This window comes from Pan troglodytes, chromosome 9 (genome assembly GCF_028858775.2).
Source record: "Pan troglodytes isolate AG18354 chromosome 9, NHGRI_mPanTro3-v2.0_pri, whole genome shotgun sequence".
Lineage (NCBI taxonomy): Eukaryota > Metazoa > Chordata > Mammalia > Primates > Hominidae > Pan > Pan troglodytes.
Window position 1 is genome coordinate 4773470 of NC_072407.2, and position 21467 is coordinate 4794936.

The 21467-nt window shown below is 56.1% G+C and overlaps 1 protein-coding gene across 21 annotated transcripts in view; it reads left to right on the forward strand.

Moving 5' to 3' along the window:
* Window positions 1-1744: 1744 nt before the first annotated feature.
* Window positions 1745-21467, forward strand: part of PHRF1 (PHD and ring finger domains 1) — a 38291-nt gene continuing 18568 nt past the window's right edge. For 5 of the 21 annotated variants that reach the window (XM_016919987.4, XM_016919993.4, XM_016919988.4 and 2 more), the window contains exons 1-6: window positions 1745-4630; window positions 9543-9657; window positions 10013-10132; window positions 14883-15088; window positions 19272-19355; window positions 20443-20555. In XM_016919987.4, coding sequence (XP_016775476.3) covers window positions 9564-9657; window positions 10013-10132; window positions 14883-15088; window positions 19272-19355; window positions 20443-20555 — 617 coding nt within the window. In that variant the 5' untranslated portion in view covers window positions 1745-4630; window positions 9543-9563. Of the gene's footprint in view, window positions 4631-9542; window positions 9658-9849; window positions 10133-14882; window positions 15089-19271; window positions 19356-20254; window positions 20556-21467 lie in introns of all 21 variants that reach the window. The other 16 variants (XM_016919991.4, XM_063783633.1, XM_054661835.2 and 13 more) reach the window with 9 other exon arrangements.

The window sequence follows — 21467 nt, forward strand, 5'->3', positions numbered from 1 at the left end:
TGCCTGCTGGTGTGTGAGGCATCTATCCACGTGCGAGCAGGTAAGGAGTCATTTTATGTCAGGTGTGTGGGTAGTGGTGGGGGTGGGAATCAGTAGGTTGGAGGTATTGGTATGTGCCCCTGCTCTCATGCTCTCAAGTACCACCTATGCACAGTTTGGGCCTAGTTTGGCTCTGGGCAGCTGCCTGGAGATACTTCTCACACCTGAGCCTGAGTGCTGTCTGACATACCTGGGTTGGTTGTGCACTGACCAAGGATTATGCTCACTGAGGACGTCCTTCATGTCTCCATGCGGATGTCTGTGTTTATTTATTTTTTATTTTTTTGAGAGGGAGTCTCGCTGTCGCCCAGGTTGGAGTGCAGTGGCGTGATCTCGGCACTGCAGGCTCCGCCCCCTGGGGTTCACGCCATTCTCCTGCCTCAGCCTCCCGAGTAGCTGGGACTACAGGCGCCCGCCACCTCGCCCGGCTAATTTTTTGTATTTTTTTTTTTAGTAGAGACGGGGTTTCACTGTGTTAGCCAAGATGGTCTCGATCTCCTGACCTCGTGATCCGCCCGCCTCCGCCTCCCAAAGTGCTGGGATTACAGGCGTGAGCCACTGCACCTGGCGTTTATTTATTCATTTATTTATTTTTGAGACAGAGTCTCACTCTGTCGCCCAGGCTGGAGTGCAGTGGCGCGATCTCGGCTCATTGCAGCATCTGCCTCCCAGGTTCACGCCATTCTCCTGCCTCAGCCTTCCGAGTAGCTGTGACTACAGGCACGCGTAACCATGCCCAGGTAATTTTTGTAGTTTTAGTAGAGATGGGGTTTCACCATGTTGGCCAGGTTGGTCTCCAACTCCTGACCTCAGGTAATCCTCCTGCCTCAGCCTCCCAAAGTGCTGGATTACAGGTGTGAGCCACCGCGCCCGGCTTTATTGTTTTTGAGACATGGTCTCACTCTGTCACCCAGGCTGCAGTGCAGTGGTGCCATCGCGGTTCACTGCAGCCTCAACCTCCTGGTCTCAAGCAATCCTCCCACCTCAGCCTCCCGAGTAGCTGGGACTACAGGTGTGCACTACCATGTCAGGCTAATTTTTTAAAATTTTTTGTAGAAAGGAAATCTCACCATGTTGCCCAGGTTGGAACTCCTGGGCTCAAGTGATCCTCCCGCTGTGGCCTCCCAAAGTGCTGGGATAACAGGGCAAGTGCCACCGTGCCTGGCCTGGGTGCATGTGTTTATTATGACAATTACCAGCAGCCCCCCAGGCATCCCGTCCTCCTTCCCAGGAGCCTCGGCGTGTCTGTGGATGCCCTTGCATCTGGTGTCCAGCAGGCAGGCACGTGGCACATGCAAAGGTAGGGGAGGTGCCTGATGCAGGGCAGAGGGCGGTCCCGCAGCCCGCTGATCACACTGGACCCCACCTGAGGCGTACCTATCTCATCCTCACAGTGACCTAAGAGGTAGGCCTGAGCACCCACATTCCTGTTTCACAGCCAAGGACACGGAGGCACACAGAGGTTGAGAAACAGACTGAAGTGCGTGAGTTCAGGTGGCTGGCCTGGGTGACCGCCGTGACACCCAGCCCCTCCGGCCCACCGAGAGTAGATTGCTCCAGAGTCCTCCTCAGTCGTCGGCACCATCCACTCCTCCTTCCTGCAGGGGCATTTTCAGAACCCGTAAGTGCCTGTTATTTCTCCCATTGCAAACAGAAAACTGTGGGCGAAAGATTACCTAGGTGCCGAAGCAAGAGACTGAAGGCACAAACTGTTTCAGTATAATAAAGAAAATAGAATAAGAATAGTCCTAATACAAATTAGATACAGAGATGATCATGGACAATTATCAATCATTATTATAAATATTAGTAATTAGCTTTTAATATTACTCTTTGTGGCATTACTAATATAACCTAGGAATAACAGGCGGGTATAGGGTCAGGTGCTGAAGGGACATTGTGAGAAGTGACCTAGAAGGCAAGAGGTGAGCCCTCTGTCACGCCAACATAAGGGCCGCTTGAGGGCTCCTTGGTCAAGTGGTAACGCCAGTGCCTGGGAAGGCACCTGTTACTTAGCAGACCGTGAAAGGGAGTCTCCTTTCCTTGGAGGAGTCAGGGAACACTCTGCTCCACCAGCTTCTTGTGGGAGGCTGGATATTCTCCAGGCCTGGCCGCAGTCATCCGGAGGCCTAACCCCCTCCCTGTGGTGCTTGAATGATCACACTCCTTGTCCACTTTCATGTTCCTCCCGTACTCCTGGTTCCTCTTTGAAGTTCGTAGTAGATAGCGGTAGAAGAAATAGTGAAAGTCTTAAAGTCTTTGATCGTTCCTCTAAGTGCAGAGAAGAAAATGCTGACATATGCTGCCTTCTCCCTTTGCTTCGGCTGCCTAAGAGGGAAGGGCCCACTGTCCTATGATCACGTGACTTGCTTCACTTTATCACTTAGAAGATTCACCCTCCTTACCCTGTCCCCTTGTCTTGTATGCAATAAATAATCAGCGCACCCAGGCGATCAGGGCCACTACCGGTCTCCACGTCTTGATGGTAGTGGTCCCCCGGGGCCCAGCTGCTCTTTATCTCGTGTCTTTATTACAATCTCTGGTCTCTGCACACGGGGAGAACACCCGCTAAGCCCCCGTAGGGCTGGACCCTACAGAAAACCACAACCCTCTCTTGCCCTGCTCCTTAGTTACCTCTACCTTTACCTTCCCCTTTGCAGCAAATTGACCGAAAGAGAAGTTGGTGTTCACAGCCCCTGCGTGCTCTCTGCTCACTCTCCAAACTCCAGCCCCTGGCCCCAGCGCTGCTGGCCCTCGGTGAGTCGCAGTGACCCACCCTGCTGCACCCAGGCTCCCTCCCCCGCATGTGTGTGCACGCCCTCTCTGGCTTCCAGAAGCCTCTCTCCTGGTTTGTCCTCCGGCCCCCACCCCTAGCACCCCTGTGCCCCTACCTAGTCTCCTTTGCAGATTCCAAACCTCTTCAAGTTGGAGTCCCAGGGTTCAGGCATTGGTCCCCAGCCACACCCCACATGCGATTCCCACATAGTTCTCTTCATCCAGTGCAGCCTCTGCCCACTGCATCTCCTCTGACACGTCCCATTCCCCCAAGGGCGCTAGATAAAGGGGCACCTGCGGACACACACGCTGAGGCTCCTGGGAAGGAGGACCGACCGCCTGTGTTCAGCTTAGAGCCCCCGACCTCCATCTGTCGCTGCTCCTCGGGGGCTGCTGGTAGTTGTCATAATAAACACAGACACCCACGATGAGACGTGAACACGCTCCTCAGTGACCATCCTTGGGCAGTGCACAACCTCCCCAGCCATGCCAGCCCGCGCTCAGGCCTCCCCCGTCTTCCCCGTCTCTCCGGCGTCGGTTCTCAAGCTCGTCCTTCCCCGCCTCATTTCTCCAAAAGTCCGCAGCAAATCCTGGCAACTCCGCCTTCAGCATCTACCGGGAGCGGGCACTTCCCACACCTGCGCAGACCCACCCGGGCCCCAGCCCAGGCAGCCCCTGCACGGGGAGCCCGCGGGTCTCTGGCGCCCGCTCGGGACGCCTCCCCAGCGCTCCCCGCAGAGCGGCCAGGGGGTCTCGCGAGTCCGCGCCTGCTCGGGATCCCCGGAGCCTCCCCTGGTGCACTGCAGCCACGCAGGCCTGCGTCCCGAGGCCCACACGGCTTCTGCGCGGCATCCTCAGGACGATCTGGAGCCAAATCCACACGGGACGGCACAGCAGCGTCCTGCCGAGCCCGCCTCGTCCGCCAGCGCGCGCGATTCACCGCGCCTGCTGCGGGACCGGCGGACGCGGGGCTGGGCTGGAATTGCCGGCTCACGGAGGGCTCCGGCAGTGTTTGGTCAGAGGAGCGCGGCGCTGGTAGCAGGCGACGCCAGGACTGTCCTCCCCAGGTGCTCCCGCCGCGCGCGGAGCTAGGGAGGAGCTGCGGGCGGGGTTGCGGCGTGGGGGCGGGGCTGCGAGGGTGGGGGCGGGGCTGCGGAGCAGAGGGCGTGAGGCGGGGCTGCGAGGGAGGGGGCGGGGCCGTGGGACGGCGGTCCCGAGGCAGGGCGGGGCTGCAGACGTGGGGGCGGAGCTGCGGGCGCGAGGCGGGGCAGGGCTGCGGGGGAGGGGGCGGGGCTACGTGCGTGGGGGCGGGGTGGGGCTGCGGGCCCGACGCGGGACGGGGCTGCGGGCGTGGGGGCGGAGCTGACGTACAGGAAGCAGCTCCCATTCGCTCTGGGCGGTGGGCGGAGATTCGGGCGGTACCAGCTCTCCCGGCCGCGGGGGGGACGGCCTGGACCAGCCCACGGTCGCGGGTTAAACAGTACGAGCTCTTCCAGGATATTGGTCTCCCCGGGCGGCAGTCTTGCATTAAACAGTGTTTCCAAGGTGGAAGGGAGGCCGTTTGAACGCCTCGAGACCCCCGGCTGCAAGGAGTGGCCCCCTTCCTCACTTCAGTCATTTCTTTCCCGCTCTGGTCTCAGTGGTTCCAGTCAGCGAGCAGGACGGAGGAGCCCGGAAGAGGCGCCGTGCACTTCCGGGTCGAAGAGCGCACGGCGGCGGCAGAGGCGGCTGCGGCGGCGGCCGGGCCTAGTAGTGACTCTCGGTCGGGCAGCGGCGGCGAGCGCTCGCGAGCGGCTGCGGGACGCGAGGTTTCCGGGTAAGTGCGGCGGCCGCGCCGGCCCTGGGGGCCCTGCTCCTCCGGGCCGCGGGCCGCCTGTGGGCGCCACGCGCTTTGTCTGCGGCCTGCACCGCGGGGCGAGGCCTGCGCCGCGCTGGCCGCGGGCCGGGAGGGCGGGCGGGCGCGCGCGCGCTGGGAGGCCCCGCCGAGACTGGGAGGCCCGTGGCCTGCGGGCGGACGTCCTGGGCTTGCGAGGACGCGGCGAGAGCCCACCCGCCTCGCTCTGTGGCACCCACGCCCGTGCCCCCTGCGAGTCCGCCCTGCCGCGTTTGGGAGAGAGCTGTGACTTCGTTGCCTTGTGTCCAGCCCCTGTGCATGGTTGCCGTCGTGGGCTTCTGGCCTTGTCTGCATGTCCACAGGCCTGTGTGGCTGGCGGTTTTCCTATTCCTTAACTCTTGCAGTCCTCACAAGAGCCTCTCAGGTGTAGGCATTGTTCCCGTTTTACAGATGAGGGGATTGGAGCCCAGAAAGGCTAAGTAACTGGCCAGCGCCGGCAGCCGGGGATCCGCGCCAGCCCCGACTCCTACCATGCTCCTTTTGACGAGGCTTGTGTTGCCCCTTCTTCGGAGTTTATGTGCTTTACTTGTTTCGACAACAGCAGAACAGCAGTCAGCTGGGTGAACCACGTTCTGGCCAGTGGTCAATGGACAGGCTCTGAGGCCGAGCTGAGGTTTGACTTGGGGTTTGGCATACTTGATCTCTCTCCTGGTCCATCCGGTTTTCTTTCTTATTGGAAGAATGTTAAGTCAGAGTACTAGTGAATGGATGACACCTCAGCATCATGGCCATGACAAGCCTGGCCTTGGCCCTCAGCAGGGCTGTGTTTATCTCAGGCCCGCGGAGACCTTTGTGCGTGCCTGACTTTTTGACTTCCATTGCAGTTGACAATTTTGGGTTCTCCTAGCTGATACAGCAGATGGTGAATACAAGAATAAAAGTCGGCCTGAGTTGAGGTGTTGGACTTGGCTGCAGGCTTGTTCAGTGCCTGGGATGGGCACTCAGGTGCCGAGACTGGCGTGGAACGGGGTTGCAGGCACCCCGGACACCAGAGGCCCTTTTCATTCCTTAGTAACAGTTGGGACTGCCAATGCATTGGTTCCCCTGAATTTGAAAAGAGAGAGAAATAGCCTTTCCAGTTTTTTCTTTTCCCCTTTAATCCCCCAAATCTAGAGGCTAAGCAGGAGAGTCACAGTGGTTCCTCCACCCCAGAGCTCTGCTAGCCCGGCCAAAGGTGGCCAGCAGCTGGGAAGGGCTGTGGTCTTTTCTGCAGAAATGGCTTCCTGGCCTGTGGCCTGGGACATGGCAGAGGTGGGTATGGGGAAGGGAAGATTTGTTGGAGTTGGGGCTGCTGGTGCAACCAGGAGGTCCTAAGCTAGGGGCTCCCATTAACCCAGCATCCTAACTACAGGTCCTGGTGGTCCCAAACAGGTCTTGTGCCTGGTGCTTGTGCCAGACGGTACCTGCGGAGGCTTCCTGGGTTATTTTGTGTTCTCTGGCAAAATAGCCCCTGGTTACTTTTGTGTGATATCGAGGAAGGATGTTGTTCAGCCTCACGTAACCTGAACGTTCCTGCTGCTGTGGTGGAGGAGTGTAAGAGGCCCGTGGAGTCTTCCCTCACCAGCTGTGGTAAAGTTCAAAGGCCTCAGGACTTAGCCCCACAGGTGCATGGACTCGCAAAGTTCAGCCTCATTCCTGAGCTGGTATTTCTGGCCAGCTCCTATGTGCCAAACCCCACACGGCCTCACTGATCTCTTCTGGCAGCCCTGGGGCAGGCCCTGCCATTGCCTGTCGCCCCACCTAACCCTTGGAGGTGGTCCCCAATCTCAGTGCATCAAGGGAGAGGCCAGGAGCTGTTTGTTCACATACTACGGCTCACTGCAGCCTCGAACTCCTGAGCTGAAGTGATCTTTGCACCTCAGACTCCCGAGCAGCTGGGACTACAGGCGGTTTCCACCACACCTAGCTGGTTTTTAACGGTTTTGCCATGTTGCCCAGGCTGGTCTCATAACTTGCAGGCTCAAGTGATCTGCCTGCCTCAGCCTCCCAAAGTGCTGGGATTACAGGCATGAGCCACCACGCCCGGCTGATTCACATTTTTTTTTTTTTGAGACTGAGTCTCACTCTGTCGCCCAGTGGCATGTAGTGGCGCGATCTCAGCTCACTGCAACCTCCGCCTGCCAGGTTCAAGCAATTCTCCTCTGGAGTAGCTGGGACTACAGGCGCATGCCGCCACGCCCGGCTCATTTTTCTATTTTAGTAGAGATGGGGTTTCACTGTGTTGCCTAGGCTGGTCTTGAACTACGGAGCTCAGGCCGTCTGCCTGCCTTGGTCTCCCAACGTGCTAGGATGACAGGCGTGAGCCACTGCACCTGGCTACCAATTTACATTTTTTACTTTCTATGTGAAATTCATCATCAAGTGAGGATTTGCACTCGGGACAGTTGGACCCTGGGACTCCCCCAGCCCTGCTCCTCCCCCCAGCCCTGCTCCTCCCCCCAGCCCTGCTCCTCCCCCCAGCCCTGCTCCTCCCCCCAGCCCTGCTCCTCCCCCCAGCCCTGCTCCTCCCCCCAGCCCTGCTCCTCCCCCCAGCCCTGCTCCTCCCCCCAGCCCTGCTCCTCCCCCCAGCCCTGCTCCTCCCCCCAGCCCTGCTCCTCCCCCCAGCCCTGCTCTGTTATCTCTTAGGTGGTCTCTTTGAAGTGTTCCCTGGTAGATTCATGTGAGAGAGTCTGCCTCCTTCTTTCAGATATGTTTCTCCAGGGCAGGGACTGCATTCGCCTTGTGCTGCACAAAGTAGGAGCAGGGTAGGTGTTGGAGCAGGCGTCCTGGAAGATGTGGGGTCTGTTGTCAGGGTGGTCACAGCTATTGCCAGGGAGTTAAGGTCCTCTTATCTGAGAGCTGTGGTCACTGCTAGGTCTCAGTGCATGCTGTGGGAGAGGGGTCACCCTCCTGGATGGGCCGTGGCCCTCGTGTGTCTCTCAGAGCCAGTGTCTCTAGGATTCAGGTGCGGGACGAGCAGGGCGTCTCTGCGGAGTTGCTGGGTCCACCAAGCACCAGGGCTGCAGACTGCCTTGAGCAGGGATCATGACCAGGTGTTTTCACCTTAGGGCGGCAGGTAGAAGAAAGGTTAATTACTAATTTGGCAAAACTACTTCTGCAATCGCTGGTTCCAGGCAGTAGTAAGATTTGGCAGTTGACAGTTTGATGGAGTTAACATTCTTCACTGTTTTATAAGGCATCATCTTAGAATGTAGGGTTTTGCACTGTTTTGTCAGATGGGAAGTGAGGCCATCCTGGTTTCTGAGCCCCGTTAGGGTTTGTTGTCCAGGGGTTTCCAGACAGCAGTGGCGCTGACAGCCACTTTCCCCCGTTGCTGTGGTACATGTGCAGCCCACAGTGGTGGTGGGAGCTGAGCTCCAATGCAAGGAGGCCCTGAACTCGAGGGCAGCTCTGGCCCCCTACTTCCCGGCCTCTTGTGCGATGCGCTTTCCTCTGATCATGGATGGAACTTGGACTTGGTGGGAAACAGAGTGCTGCAGGGCCGGCTTCACTGCCTCGCTGGATTCCTGACTCACTCTCCTAGGACAGGCCTTTCCTCCTAGAGTCGCCTGGGAAACAAGGTCAATAGCACTGATGAGAAATGAACCACGTGCACATATCTCCTTTCTTATCTGGGACCAAAGTTTGAGGCCCTGGTGTGGAAGGAGGAGCGTGTCCAACTAGATTTCCCAAGGCTTTGTACGGCATCCTGTGTGGTTTCACAGTGACCTTGCCGAGTGGGAAGGGCAGGGGTCCCGGCTGACGGGTCAGGGCCTTGAGCAAGTGGCCTTGGGAGCCGAGGGGTGGGCCTGGCCTCTGTGCCTTCTGCCTCCTCAGCTCTGGGTACCACTGGGGACTCAGCAGCACCCTGGTGGATGGGGTTTGGGTGCGGTCAGAGGAGCCTCCAGGCATCCCAACAGTGGCCAGCCTTGGCAGGGAGAGCACCCTGCCTGTCACTGAGGCCCCTCTTGTGCCCAGCTGATAAAGCCCGGCTCTGCCTCAGCTCAGGATGAGGCCATTTTGTTTGTATATGGTGTTGCGATTCCTCAGGAGCATTGCAGTTTTTTGAGATGGAGTTTTGCTCTTATTGCGCAGGCTGGAGTGCAGTGGCGCGATCTCGGCTCACTGCAACCTCCGCCTCTCAGGTGCAAGCGATTCTCCTGCCTCAGCTTCCCGAGTAGCTGGGATTACAGGCGCCCGCCACCACGCCTGGCTAATTTTTGTATTTTTAGTAGAGACGGGGTTTCATCATGCTGGCCAGGCTGGTCTCAAACTCCCGACCTCAGGTGATCCGCCTGCCTCTGCCTCTCAAAGTGCTGGGGTTACAGGCGTGAGCAGCTATGCCTGGCCTAATTTTATATTTTTAGTAGAGATGGGGTTTCTCCATGTTGGTCAGGCTGGTCTCAAACTCCCGACCTCAGGTGATCCGCCCGCCTCAGCCTCCCAAAGTGCTGGGATTACAGGCGTGACCAATTTTTTTTTTTTTTTTTTAGTTAAAAACAAATTTTTATTTTCTGGCCGGGTACAGTGGCCAGCTAGGATCTGGCTTTACGGGTAGCTCTGTAAATGTGAATCATGTGTAAGGCTTACTGGTGAGGGTTGTTCTGTGGGTGACCTCTTAGGGCTCACCCTTCACGTGCTGTGGCGGTGGATGTGACACTGGGACACTGGGGTGTGGCCTGTGGGGATACTGCTGAGAGTTGTTCTGTGGGTGATATCTTAGGGCTTACCCTTCACGTGCTGTGGCGGTGGATGTGACACGGGGATGTGGCCTGTGGGGAGAGGTCATAACTCTTCAGAGGGTTCTTTGCAGCCTGGGACAGTTTGGAAGTTCCTTGGCTCTTCTTTCTTTCAGAGCTGAGCTCAATGTGCAGCAATGGATGACGACAGCATGGATGAGCTTGTGGCCCGGAGCCCAGGGCCGGATGGACGCCCACAGGTCGGCCCTGCGGACCTGGCAGGTGACTTTGGTGAGCTGCCCAGCGCCGGGTAGGGGCATCCCCAGGAGGAGCAGGGTGCCTGGTGTTTCCCTTTGGAGGTCGTCTGTGTGTGTCACTTGTCAACTTTCAGTCTAAAAAAATTATGCTTTGATTTTAAATTGCGGAAGTAGTATATTGTTTTGTTTTATTTTTAATGCAAACAACACAAATGTTGAACGAAAGGATGTTCCCTTTCCTTGCTTGTGCCCCCACCTTGCCGGCCCTGGGGAAGCCGTTAGCCGTTTGGCAGGTGCTCCTGACGCCTCTATGCCTGTGCAGAGCAACCTGCTCTCTGCTGCATGGTCTTGACGTCGCCCTGCGGCCTGTGTCTCACCCTGGTGTCTAGAAGAAAGCAGCGAGGGCAGCAGTGGGGACTCTGGGGACGACAGTGACAGCGAGCATGGAGATGGCACAGATGGAGAAGACGAGGGGGCGTCTGAGGAGGAAGACCTGGAAGACAGATCTGGTGAGACAGCTGGTGTTCACGCCGGCTCCTGTGTTTCCTCTTGTCGTGATGGGGACAGCCTTTTATAACACATCCTCGGTGAGAGTGCTGTCACCACAGCTGGCCATGTCCCCGCGGTCACCTACGGTGAGGCCTCATCTTCAGCTGTGGTGACGGCTCACTTTATTTGTAGTCCTTCATTTCTTTTTTTTTTTTTTTTTTTTTGAGACAGGGTGTCGCTCTGTTGCCCAGGCTGGAGTACAGTGGTGCCATCTCAGCTCACTGCAACTTCTGCCTCCCGGGTTCAAGTGATTCTCCTGGCTCAGCCTCGTGAGTAGCTGGGATTACAGGCACGCACCATGACACTTGGCTAATTACTTTTTGTATCTTTAGTAGAGACGGGGTTTCACCATCTGGTCTGGAACTCCTCCTGACCTCAAGTGAGCCACTGTGCCTGGCCTGTAGTCCTCCTTTTTTTTTTTTTTTGAGATGGAGTCTCACTCTGTCGCCCAGGCTGAGTGCAGTGGCGCGATCTCGGCTCACTGCAAGCTCTGCCTCCTGGGTTCACACCATTCTCCTGCCTCAGCCTCCCGAGTAGCTGGGACTACAGGCGCCCGCCACCAAGCCTGGCTAATTTTTTGTATTTTTAGTAGAGATGGGGTTTCACCGCGTTAGCCAGGATGGTCTCGATCTCCTGACCTTGTGATCCGCCCACCTCAGCCTCCCAAAGTGCTGGGATTACAGGCGTGAGCCACCGCGCCCGGCCTTTTTTCAAGACGAGCCTGGCCAGCATAGTGAAACCCCCTCTCTACTACAAATACAAAAAATTAGCCGGGTGTGGTGGTACACGCCTGTAATCCCAGCTACTCGGAAGGCTGAGGCAGGAGAATGGTGTGAACCTAGGAGGCGGAGGTTGCAGTGAGTCGAGATTGTGCCATTGTACTCCAGCCTGAGCGACAGAGCGAGACTCCATCTCAAAGGAAGAAAAAGAAATTCTGGCTGCCTGGGCGCGGTGGCTCACGCCTGTAATCCCAGCACTTTGGGAGGCCGAGGCGGGCGGATCAGGAGGTCAGGAGATGGAGACCATTGTGGCTTACACGGTGAAACCCCGTCTCTACTAAAAATAGAAAAATTAGCCAGGCGTGTTGGCACGCGCCTGTAATCCCAGCTACTGGGGAGGCTGAGGCAGGAGAATTGCTGGAACCCGGGAGTCGGAGGTTGCAGTGAGCCAAGATCGCCACTGCACTCCAGCCTGGGCAACAGAGCGAGACTCTGTCTCAAAAAAAACAAACAAAAAAACCCCACCAAAATTAGCCGGGCATGGTGGTGCGTGCCTGTAATCCCCACTACTCAGGAGGCTGAGGTTGGAGGATCGCTTGAGCCCAAGAGGTCGAGGCTGCAGCGAGCTGAGATCACGCCACCACACTCCAGCCTGGGCTACAGAGCGAGACTGTCTCAAAAAGAAAAAAAATTCTCAGCTCACTTACAATTGGCTGATGGTTGTGCCCTTGAACTTCTTTTGAGAGAAAAATGTTCTAAAAGGCAGGTCTGCGCTGGGTGTGGTGGCCCAGGCCCATGGTCTCAGCTACGCAGGAGGCTGAGGTGGGAGGACCCTTGAGCCCAGGAAGTTGAGGCTGCATTCCAGCCTGGGTGTTGGAGCGAGACGCTATCTCAAACAAAACAAAGGGGAGACAAGTCCGTGGGGTGCGCTGGTGGTACCTCCTTCCCTGTCCCCTGTTGCCATCACCCTCGGTGGTGCACAGCCTGTGAGGCCACCAAGGAGGCGGCCCTGCCCCGGCCCTGCTGTGTTTGCTTCCTCAGAGGGAGGCCGAGCTCAGGCTCAGAACTTTGTCTTTCCACTACTTTCCTTCTGACATCACCCTCGGGCTGGAAAATCCGTGGTCCTCAAGTGGCTACTGTGATCTGTGTGTAGCAGTCTTTCTGCATAGCCCTGTGGTTATCAGGGTTAGAATGTTCCGGAAAGGTAACACTCCTGTTTGAGACTGTTGGTAAGGGAATGGCACTCATGGTCTGAGCCAATGTGTGTTGGCCGTGTCCTTCCAGAGTTCGATGTTTAGCTCTGCACCTGCTCTGCGGGTCTCCTGGGTCTGCAGGTCCTGGGGGGCTTCCCTGCTCACTCCCAGCATCAGGTTAGGGCTCTGGTTCATCTGTAGCAGGTCTCCGCACCAGTTCTGGCATTGCCAGGGCTGAAAGCGTGGGCCGTCAGGGCCGCCAGGTGACTCTGTCCTTGAGATCCTGAGGGCACATTGGATGCCAGAGACTCTGGGTTGGGGGCTGGAGTGAAGGTGGCGGGAGCCTCAGCAGGGCCCCCACCGTGTCTGCGCTCACCTTCTAGCGGCAAACAGTGCGCCAAGCAGCAGCTGGGGGACAGGGTCATAGACACTGAGAGCTGTGGGCGTCCAGGGGAGGGGCAGGCTCCATGGACCTGGGGTCGGGGAGAGGCTTCTGGAGAATCCAAGCTGCCACCTGAGGGGCAGGAGGAGGTGGCTGGGCAGAGGCGGCAGGCCAGGGCAGGGGGCTGTGAAGAGACAGAAGGTTTACAGAGACCTGGAGCCCCTGAGGGCTGAGCGCCCTGAAGGAAGGGGATGGGAAGGCACTGGAGAGGTGTTGGTATAGCCAGCCACTGTGAACACTTCTTTTTATTTCTCCAGGACCTTTTTTTTTTTTTTTTGAGACCGAGTTTCAACTCTTGTTGCCCAGGCTGGAGTGTAGTGGCGCGATCTCGGCTCAATGCAGCCTCTGCCTCCCGGGTTCAAGCGATTCTCCTGCCTCAGCCTCTCGAGTAGCTCGGATTACAGGCGCGCACCACCACGCCTGGGTAATTTTTGTATTGTTATTCGAGATGGGGTTTCACCATGTTGGCCAGGCTGGTCTTGAACTCCTAACCTCAGGTGATCCACCCGCCTTGGCCTCCCAAAGTGCTGGGATGACAGGCGTGAGCCACCGCGCCTGGCCAGGACTGTTTTCTAAACATGAAGAAGTAGCCAGTGGGTCCCTAACTGGTGGGAAACATGTTGAGGAGGGAGTTATTCCACGAGCAACACCCACGTTGCTGGGGCTTGGGAGCTTTCGTTCTCATTGCTTTTCCCACCCTGGTGTTTCCTGCTGGAAATCACTTGTTAACACTGCCCTTTCCAGCTTGAGGTAGTAGCTCTTTCCAGCTTGAGGTAGTAGCTCTTCAACTCTTTTTTTTTTTTTTTTGAGGTCGAGTCTCGCTCTGTTGCCCAGGCTGGAGTGCAGCGGCACGATCTCAGTTCACTGCAAGCTCTGCGTCCCAGGTTCACGCCATTCTCCTGCCTCAGCCTCCCAAGTAGCTGCGACTATAGGCACCTGCCACCGCGTCCAGCTAATTTTTTGTATATTTATTTATTTATTTTTGAGACGGAGTCTTGCTCTGTTGCCCAGGCTGGAGTGCAATCGTGCAGTCTAGGCTCACTGCAACCTCTGCTTCCCAGGTTCAAGCGATTCTCCTGTCTCAGCCTCCCAAGTAGCTGGGGTTACAGGCGCACGCCACCACACCAGGCTATTTTTGTATTTTTTGTAGAGACGGGGTTTCACCATGTTGGCCAGGCTGGTCTCAAACCCTTGACCTCAGGTGATCCACCTGCCTCAGCCTCCCAAAGTACTGGGATTACAGGCTTGAGCCACCACGCCTGGCAATTTTTTGTATTTTTAGTAGAGACGGGGTTTCACTGTGTTAGCCAGGATGGTCTCTATCTCCTGACCTCGTGATCTGCCCACCTCAGCCTCCCAAAGATGCCGGGATTACAGGCGTGAGCCACCATGCCCAGCCAGTAGCTCTTCAACTCTTAACATGAAAGATGGGAACTTAAAACTCTTCTGCTGCCTCCCTCGCAGCTCTCACTTCTCCCAGCCTCTTCAACAGTGTAAATATTCCTGTTCTGGGTGTGTCTTTCCCTTTGCCAGATAACAGGGTCCTGGCAGTGATGCCCCAGTGCTGGCAGGGTCCTGCCCACATGCGTGGAACCGGGAGGGTTTCGGGCCTAGGAGGAACCTGCCACCCACACCGAGTCTGCTCCTCTTCCCATGTGAACTTGTGTTCTGTTTACTTTAGTGTTGTTTCATTGGAGTTTGGTAGAAAGAAGATATAGCAGTGCACTTATGGGCTCTGCCGTGTTGAACTCGGAGCATCTCCCTGCTCCCTGCTGGTCAGGGTGTAGCCTCAGAACCGCTCCGAATTGGCCAGAACAGTTGTGGTTAGTGGCCCAGTTAGGAGTCTGTGCTCTGCCTCCCACAGGGAGGAGGAACAGGCAACCTCAGAAGGAAGTCCCGTCCGCGGGCAGAGGGTTTGTGGTCCTCATGCTTTGAGAAGGGGGCGTTGGAAATGGGGGCTGCTGTCAGGGGGCTGCTGCACTGAGGGGCTCGCTTGGAGGCCCTGAAATGAACCTGATGGTCTGTGGGACCTGTGCTAGGCCCCAGGGCTGCCCTGCCTCTCGAGGTCTGCCTCAGCCCCAGGCTCAGCTTAGAGGAGCTGGTCTGGCACTCAGGACGCTCAGCTTCCCGCCCCTCGGTGCAGGGCACCCGAGGCTTCAGGTTAGGTGCAGGGCAGGGCTCCCAGGGTTGTGGATGTGCTGAGCGTGGACGTGGAGGTAAGTGGCAGGAGCCTGCGGGGAGGTGGGCTGTGCGTTGCCGACCTGGTGTCCTGAGCGCAGCCTGGGCCCGCTTGCCTCCAGTGCCGCGGTTCACGCTGCCCGTCCTGCTTGCACCAGCTGGCATGTTTCCTTTCCAGGTTCCGAGGATTCTGAAGACGACGGGGAGACATTGCTGGAGGTAGCGGGTACTCAGGGGAAACTGGAAGCCGCTGGCTCTTTCAATTCTGATGATGATGCAGAGAGCTGCCCAATCTGTCTCAACGCATTCAGAGACCAGGCGGTGGGGACGCCGGAGGACTGTGCCCATTACTTCTGCCTGGACTGCATTGTTGAATGGTCCAAGGTGAGTTCACCTCTGGTTGGGTTCTTCCTCCCTTCAGGATGGCCTCCCTGTTGATAGGTGACCCAGCCTGTGTTCAGCCTCTTGTGAGGTTCTAGTTGTCTGCTCTGCGGCTGACCCTGGGGCCACAGGATTGAGTCTGGCTTGGTCTTTGCTTTGTGAGCACCATGGCTCTTCGGGGTGTGGGTGAGCTCATGTGAGGCGTTTGTGGTGTATCGGTCAGGGGCAGGAGAGAGGACGGCCGTGGGTCTCCCAGGACCAGCTGCAGAAACCCTGGTTGATGTAGGGGCCATCGTGGCCTGCAAGCCAGAGGCAGGTGTGCTGTGGTGCATGGGCACTTTGCTGCCTTGACATGTGGTTCTCTCAGTTGATACAGAAAACACCGGTACGATTTGGCATTCATTCACAATACCTGGCATCAAAAGGGACTGTCCTTAAAACAGGTGAATAGAGTTTACCGTAAACGTGCAGTGTATTTTATATTTCAAAATGAACTTTTAGAAGCAGTCAGCTCCCCCCTCCCTTTCTGAATATTGTGAAAAATGTCAGAAAAGGAGAGCTTGCAGTCTGAGGATGACTCATGAGTCCCCGACCTCCGTACTCAGGGCTCAGCTCCGACACCGCTACCTCTTGACTCCCTCCCCTCCCTGCGATTGCACCAGCAGCCCGTGCTGTCCCCGGCTCTCTTCAGGACCGTGACCTCACCCAGGGTTCCTAGTGACTGGGTCCTCCTGTTCTGTTTCACTGAGTAGCTGATAATTGCCTGTATGCTTAGTTTGAAGCAGGACCCAGACATTGCTCATGCTGCTGGTGGTGGCAGGCTGTGGCGTCACCCAAAGTCTGGCTCTGGTACTTCCTGTTCCTGTTCTGTTGTGGTGGGTCCACAGCCCACAGTAGATTCAGACTTAGACTTTTCTTTTTGTTTTTTTTGTTTTTTTGAGATGGAGTTTTGTTCTTGTTGCCCAGGCTGGAGTGCAATGGCGCGATCTTGGCTCACCACAACCTCCACCTTCCGGGTTCAAGCGATTCTACTGCCTCAGCCTCCCGCGTAGCTGGAACTATAGGTGCCCACCACCACGCCAGGGCAATTTTGTATTTTTAGTAGAGACAGGGTTTCACCATGTTGGTCAGGCTGGTCTTGAACTCCCAACCTCAGGTGATCCACCCGTCTCGGCCTCCCAAAGTGCTGGGATTACAGGCATGAGCCACCACGCCCGGCCATTTTTATTTTTATTTTTTTTTGTAGATTTTTCTTTTGGCAAGTGAAGCTTTCATTTAAATTGAGGAACAAGATACAGTGTTTGCTATGTATTTTCTGTCTGGCATTTATTAGATAAATATTGGGCAGAAGAGGGCATTTGCAAACAAGTTTGTCAGTATAGAAATCTTACAAATGGGACGGGGTGCAGTGGCTCACGCCTGTAATCTCAGCACTTCGGGAGGCCAAGGTGGGTGGATCATGAGGTCAAGAGATCAAGACCATCCTGGCCAACATGGTGAAACCCTGTGTTTACTAAAAATACAAAAATTATCTGGGCGTGGTACCACGTACCTGTAGTCCCAGCTACTCGGGAGGCTGAGGCAGGAGAATCACTTGAACCTGGGAGTTGGAGGTTGCAGTGAGCTGAGATTGCACCACTGCACTCCAGCCCGGCGACAGAGCGAGACACTGTCTCAAAAAAAAAAAAAAGAGAAATCTTAAAAATGAACTGTTAAAATGCTGCTTAGCAAGATTACTGGATACAAGGTTAATAAAGATTAAAATTGTGTTTAGAAATAAGTCATAAAGAGACGTGTAAGACATTTAAAGAGCTTTTCTAACACAGCTGTGACTGAAGCAAGGCCCCTTCCCTTTCGAGACATCTTGCTCCGTAGAGAGGTCGGGGATGCTGATTCCGTCCTTCCCAGCAGGAGTTCAGGGTGCTTGATGTGTTGTGAAGTCAACACAGGAGGACAGGAAGGCACCAAGAATTGCCAAGATAGCTTTGAAAAGGGGAGAAATTGCCTACTGGATATTATGATTTATAAAACTACAGGGATTGAACTGGAATCAGTCCAGGAATGGAAACCAGTCCCAGGGGTTTTGCAGGGGCTTAAAAGAGACCTGGACATACTCAGGGGGAGACAGGAGGTGCCTGTGAGGCAGATCAGCTGGGGGCTGCTCACAGCACACACACGATGCTGGATGGATTCAAGATCTTGAATTAGAAAGCAAAACTGAACCTTTGAAAAGAAAGCATGGGTAGCTCTGTGATAAGAAAAGGGAAGGATTTCCTAAACAGTCTGAGAGAATGTTTGCAAACGGGCACGGAGCATGTCAGGCTCAGCCTGAGAGAGTGTCTGCAAACAGGCACAGAGCATGCGGGGCTCAGCCTGAGAGTCTGCAAACGGGCACGGAGCGTGCGGGGCTCAGCCTGAGAGAGAGTCTGCAAATGGGCATGGAGCATGTGGGGCTCAGCCTGAGAATGTCTGCAAACGGGCATGGAGCGTGCAAGGTTCAGCCTGAGAGGGTGTCTGCAAACGGGCACAGAGCGTGCAGGGCTCAGCCTGAGAATGTCTGCAAACAGGCACCGAGCGTGCGGGGCTCAGCCTGAGAATGTCTGCAAACGGGCACGGAGCGTGTGGGGCTCAGCCTGAGAGAGTGTCTGCAAACGGGCATGGAGCGTGCGGGGCCCAGCCTGAGAATGTCTGCAAACGGGCACGGAGCGTGTGGGGCTCAGCCTGAGAGAGTGTCTGCAAACGGGCACGGAGCGTGCGGGGCTCAGCCTGAGAGAGAGTCTGCAAACGGGCATGGAGCGTGCGGGGCTCAGCCTGAGAATGTCTGCAAACGGGCACGGAGCGTGTGGGGCTCAGCCTGAGAGTGTCTGCAAACGGGCACGGAGCGTGTGGGGCTCAGCCTGAGAGAGTGTCTGCAAACGGGCACGGAGTGTGCAGGGTTCAGCAGTAGGGCTCCTCTGGGAACCCCAGTCCCACCATGGGAGGTGCTGCCGCATACCCCTGGAGCTGGTCGGTAGGAGGGCACCCCAGACTCCAGAGGTGGGGGTGTCACACGTACAACCTCAAAGGCCATGTATTCCTGGGTGTTTACCCAAGAGAAACAGGAGTGCGCCCACACGAAGACACGTCCATTCACCACGGGGGAATGGACACGTGGACCATTTGTGTGTCAGTGTCTCTCCAGTGCTAGGGAGGGCAGAATGCCATGAGTGGAGTCCATGCTGCGGCTCCAATCCTGAGAAACCCCAGGGAAGACGCACCTAACCACACCCCTGAGACAACAGGAAGAAACAGTCAGGTGGGAGAGGGAAGGGCCCGAAGACCAGGGTGGGGACTCCGCAGGTTGTATATTTGTCAGAGCCGATTTAATTACTCAGTTAAAATCAGTGTTTTCTTGTGTATGGTGTACCTTAATAAAGCCAACATAAAGATCTTATGTGGGTCAGAACACTATTAATAAAGGCAAAAATAAATTTGCAACGTATACCTGACTGTTATCCATACTATGAAAGTAAATTTTTTTTTGAGATGGAGTTTGGCTCTTGTCACCCAAGCTGGAGTGCAGTGGCGCCATCTCGGCTCACCGCAACCTCAGCCTCTCTGGTTCAAACGATTCTCCTGCCTCAGCCTCCCGAGTAGCTGGGGTTACAGGTATGCGCCACCACACCTAGCTAATTTTGTATTTTTAGTAGAGGCGGGGTTTCTCTGTGTCAGTCAGGCTGGTCTCGAACTCCCGACCTCAGGTAATCTGCCTGCCTCGGCCTCCCAAAGTGCTGGGATTACAGGTATGAGCCCCTGCTCCCGGCCTATGAAAAGAAATTCTAAAAATTTACTAGTGAATGTCCAACAATCTTTTGGAAAAGTTAGCAGAAGACTTGAACGGGCTCACGGCAGAGGGGCCTGTGCACAATGCCGCCCCCACGCCTGTCCGTCCTCCCTTTATTGTTCTTACTTGTCACTGAGAAGCTACGCGTTCATGGAGCTGCTCTTTCCTCCCCGCCAGGGCTGGCAGCTCTGCAGGGAGGCAAGGCTCGCTGTGCTCCCTCCACAGCCGTGTTACCAGCAGCTTAGTGGAGGGCCTGGCACATGGAGGCATTTAGCAGATACTTGATTTTCAGTGTAAAAGAATTTCTGATCTCTTAAGTGAAAGTGATTGACAAGATTCTGATCCTGTTTTTATTTCTCACAGAATGCCAATTCCTGTCCAGTTGATCGAACTCTATTTAAGTGCATTTGTATTCGAGCTCAATTTGGTGGTAAAATCTTAAGAAGGGTGAGTGTGGACGCTGCCGTGGAGGCCCCAGCCGTGCTTCTATCCCGGCCCTGTGGGACAGAGCATGCTTTCCAAAGTGGGCTTGCTCTCCTGAAATGAGGGTTGGTTAAATGCTTCATAGAAATCAACTCAAGTGCCCCTTGTGGCCATGAGCCCTGTCTGGGGGGTTTGGGGTCCGGGTTGGGGGTTAGAGGCAGAGATATTGCCAGCTCCTGGGATATCCCTTCGACCCCACCCCTGTACCCATCACATCTGGGAGCAGTGCTCTGGCCCGTCTGCTCAGAGCTCTTTATTTTTGAGACACCATCTTGCTCTTTCACCCAGGCTGGAGTGCAGTAGCACAATCACAGCTTACTACAGCCTCAATCTCCTGGGCTCAAGCAATCCTTATGCCTCAGCCTCCTGAGTAGCTGGGTCCACAGGCATGAGCCACCACACCCGGCTGTTTTTTTTTTTTTTCCCGAGACAAGAGTCTCGCTCTTTTGCCCAGGCTGGAGTGCAGTGGCACAATCTCGGCTCACTGCAAGCTCTGCCTCCTGGGTTCACGCCATTCTCCTGCCTCAGCCTCCCGAGTAGCTGGGACTACAGGCACCCGCCACCACGCCCGGCTAATTTTTTGTATTTTTAGTAGAGACGGGGTTTCACCGTGTTAGCCAGGATGGTCTCGATCTCCTGACCTCGTGATCCACCCACCTCGGCCTCCCAAAGTGCTGGGATTACAGGCGTGAGCCAACGTGCCCAGCCTTTTTTTTTTTTTTTAAGAGGCAGATCTTGCTCTTCCGTGGCAGTCCAGCACCTGCTGCCTCGCCCTACTTGATTACTCCACTTTGGGGCCGCAGGGCTTACCCGCTCCTTTCCGTGCATCATACTTTGCTTTCTGTTGAATACTTTCCTCTTAGATCACCACCCTGAGATGGTAGAAAACATAAAAATGCCTGTGTGCACGTCGAGGGAGACCCTCTGGGCCTGTGGAGCCCACATGGGAATCTAAGGCAATGGATGGATTCTGGATTAACGCGTTTCACGCTGGGAAGTGACCGCGGGGAGTTTGGGTCCTGTGTGGTGGTGACCGACGATTCTGTCCTAGATCCCAGTGGAGAACACCAAAGCGAGCGAGGAGGAGGACCCGACCTTCTGTGAGGTGTGCGGCAGGAGCGACCGCGAGGACAGGCTTTTGCTCTGCGACGGCTGCGATGCGGGGTAAGGGACGGTTGGGACTGGCACACGTGCCCTGCTGCGTGCAAGGCGGGCCAGGCGCAGGAGGGGTGCAGAGCCTCTTCGCTCTGTGAAGTCTGAGTCCCAGCACCTGGAGCTGTGCTCACCACCCTCAGCAGCGCGGTTCAGTCGTGCAGGCCTTCCTGTTACACTCATTTACACTTCAGTCTTTCCCCAAAAACATTCTGAGGCTGCCCACAGAAGTGCAGGTAATACATCAAGACAAAAAAGAAAACAGCCAGACAGGAGGCTGTGGGGCTGGTCAGCCAGAGGGTGGGACGTGTCCTGGTCCTGGCCTTTGTGGGGGAGGGGTGGCTGTGCCTGCATCCATCATTCTGGCTGCCTTGGTCCCTCACCTTTCACCCTGCTCCTCCTTCACCCTCTGGTGCATGTCCAGTTATGCTGCACCTGCTGCTCTCCCTGGCACAGCTGAGAGCGCCTGCTCTGGCCCTGTGTGGCCCTGGCTTCCCGGGAGCCTGTGACACTTGTCTCCTCATCCCTGCTTTGTGTCGTTGGCTGTAGGCAGATGCCCCCTTCCCCCTTAGCCTCCTGCGAGGGGCTTTCCCTGTTGATTTGAATAATTTTTCTGCCGTGAAATTATGGAGAGAGGATTCTGGAAATCTTTCCCTTGTTGAAAGAACCAGTGAGGCTGCTCGATCTGGGGCCTTCTCTTGGGTGGGAAGTAGCTGGGTCAGGGTTTGGACTACGGAACAGCCGGAGCCAGGAGGCCTTGACGTGCCGCGGCTGGAGCCGCACCGAGGACGGGCTCCTGGTGAAGGCCTTTGCTCTGTGGCAGGTGGTCCCGGTCGTCCCAGCTTTGACTCGTCCTTGAGCACAGCCGCTTGTGCCCCCACCTGTCACCTCGTTGTTAGCCACATACCCAGGCCTCTGCTCCAC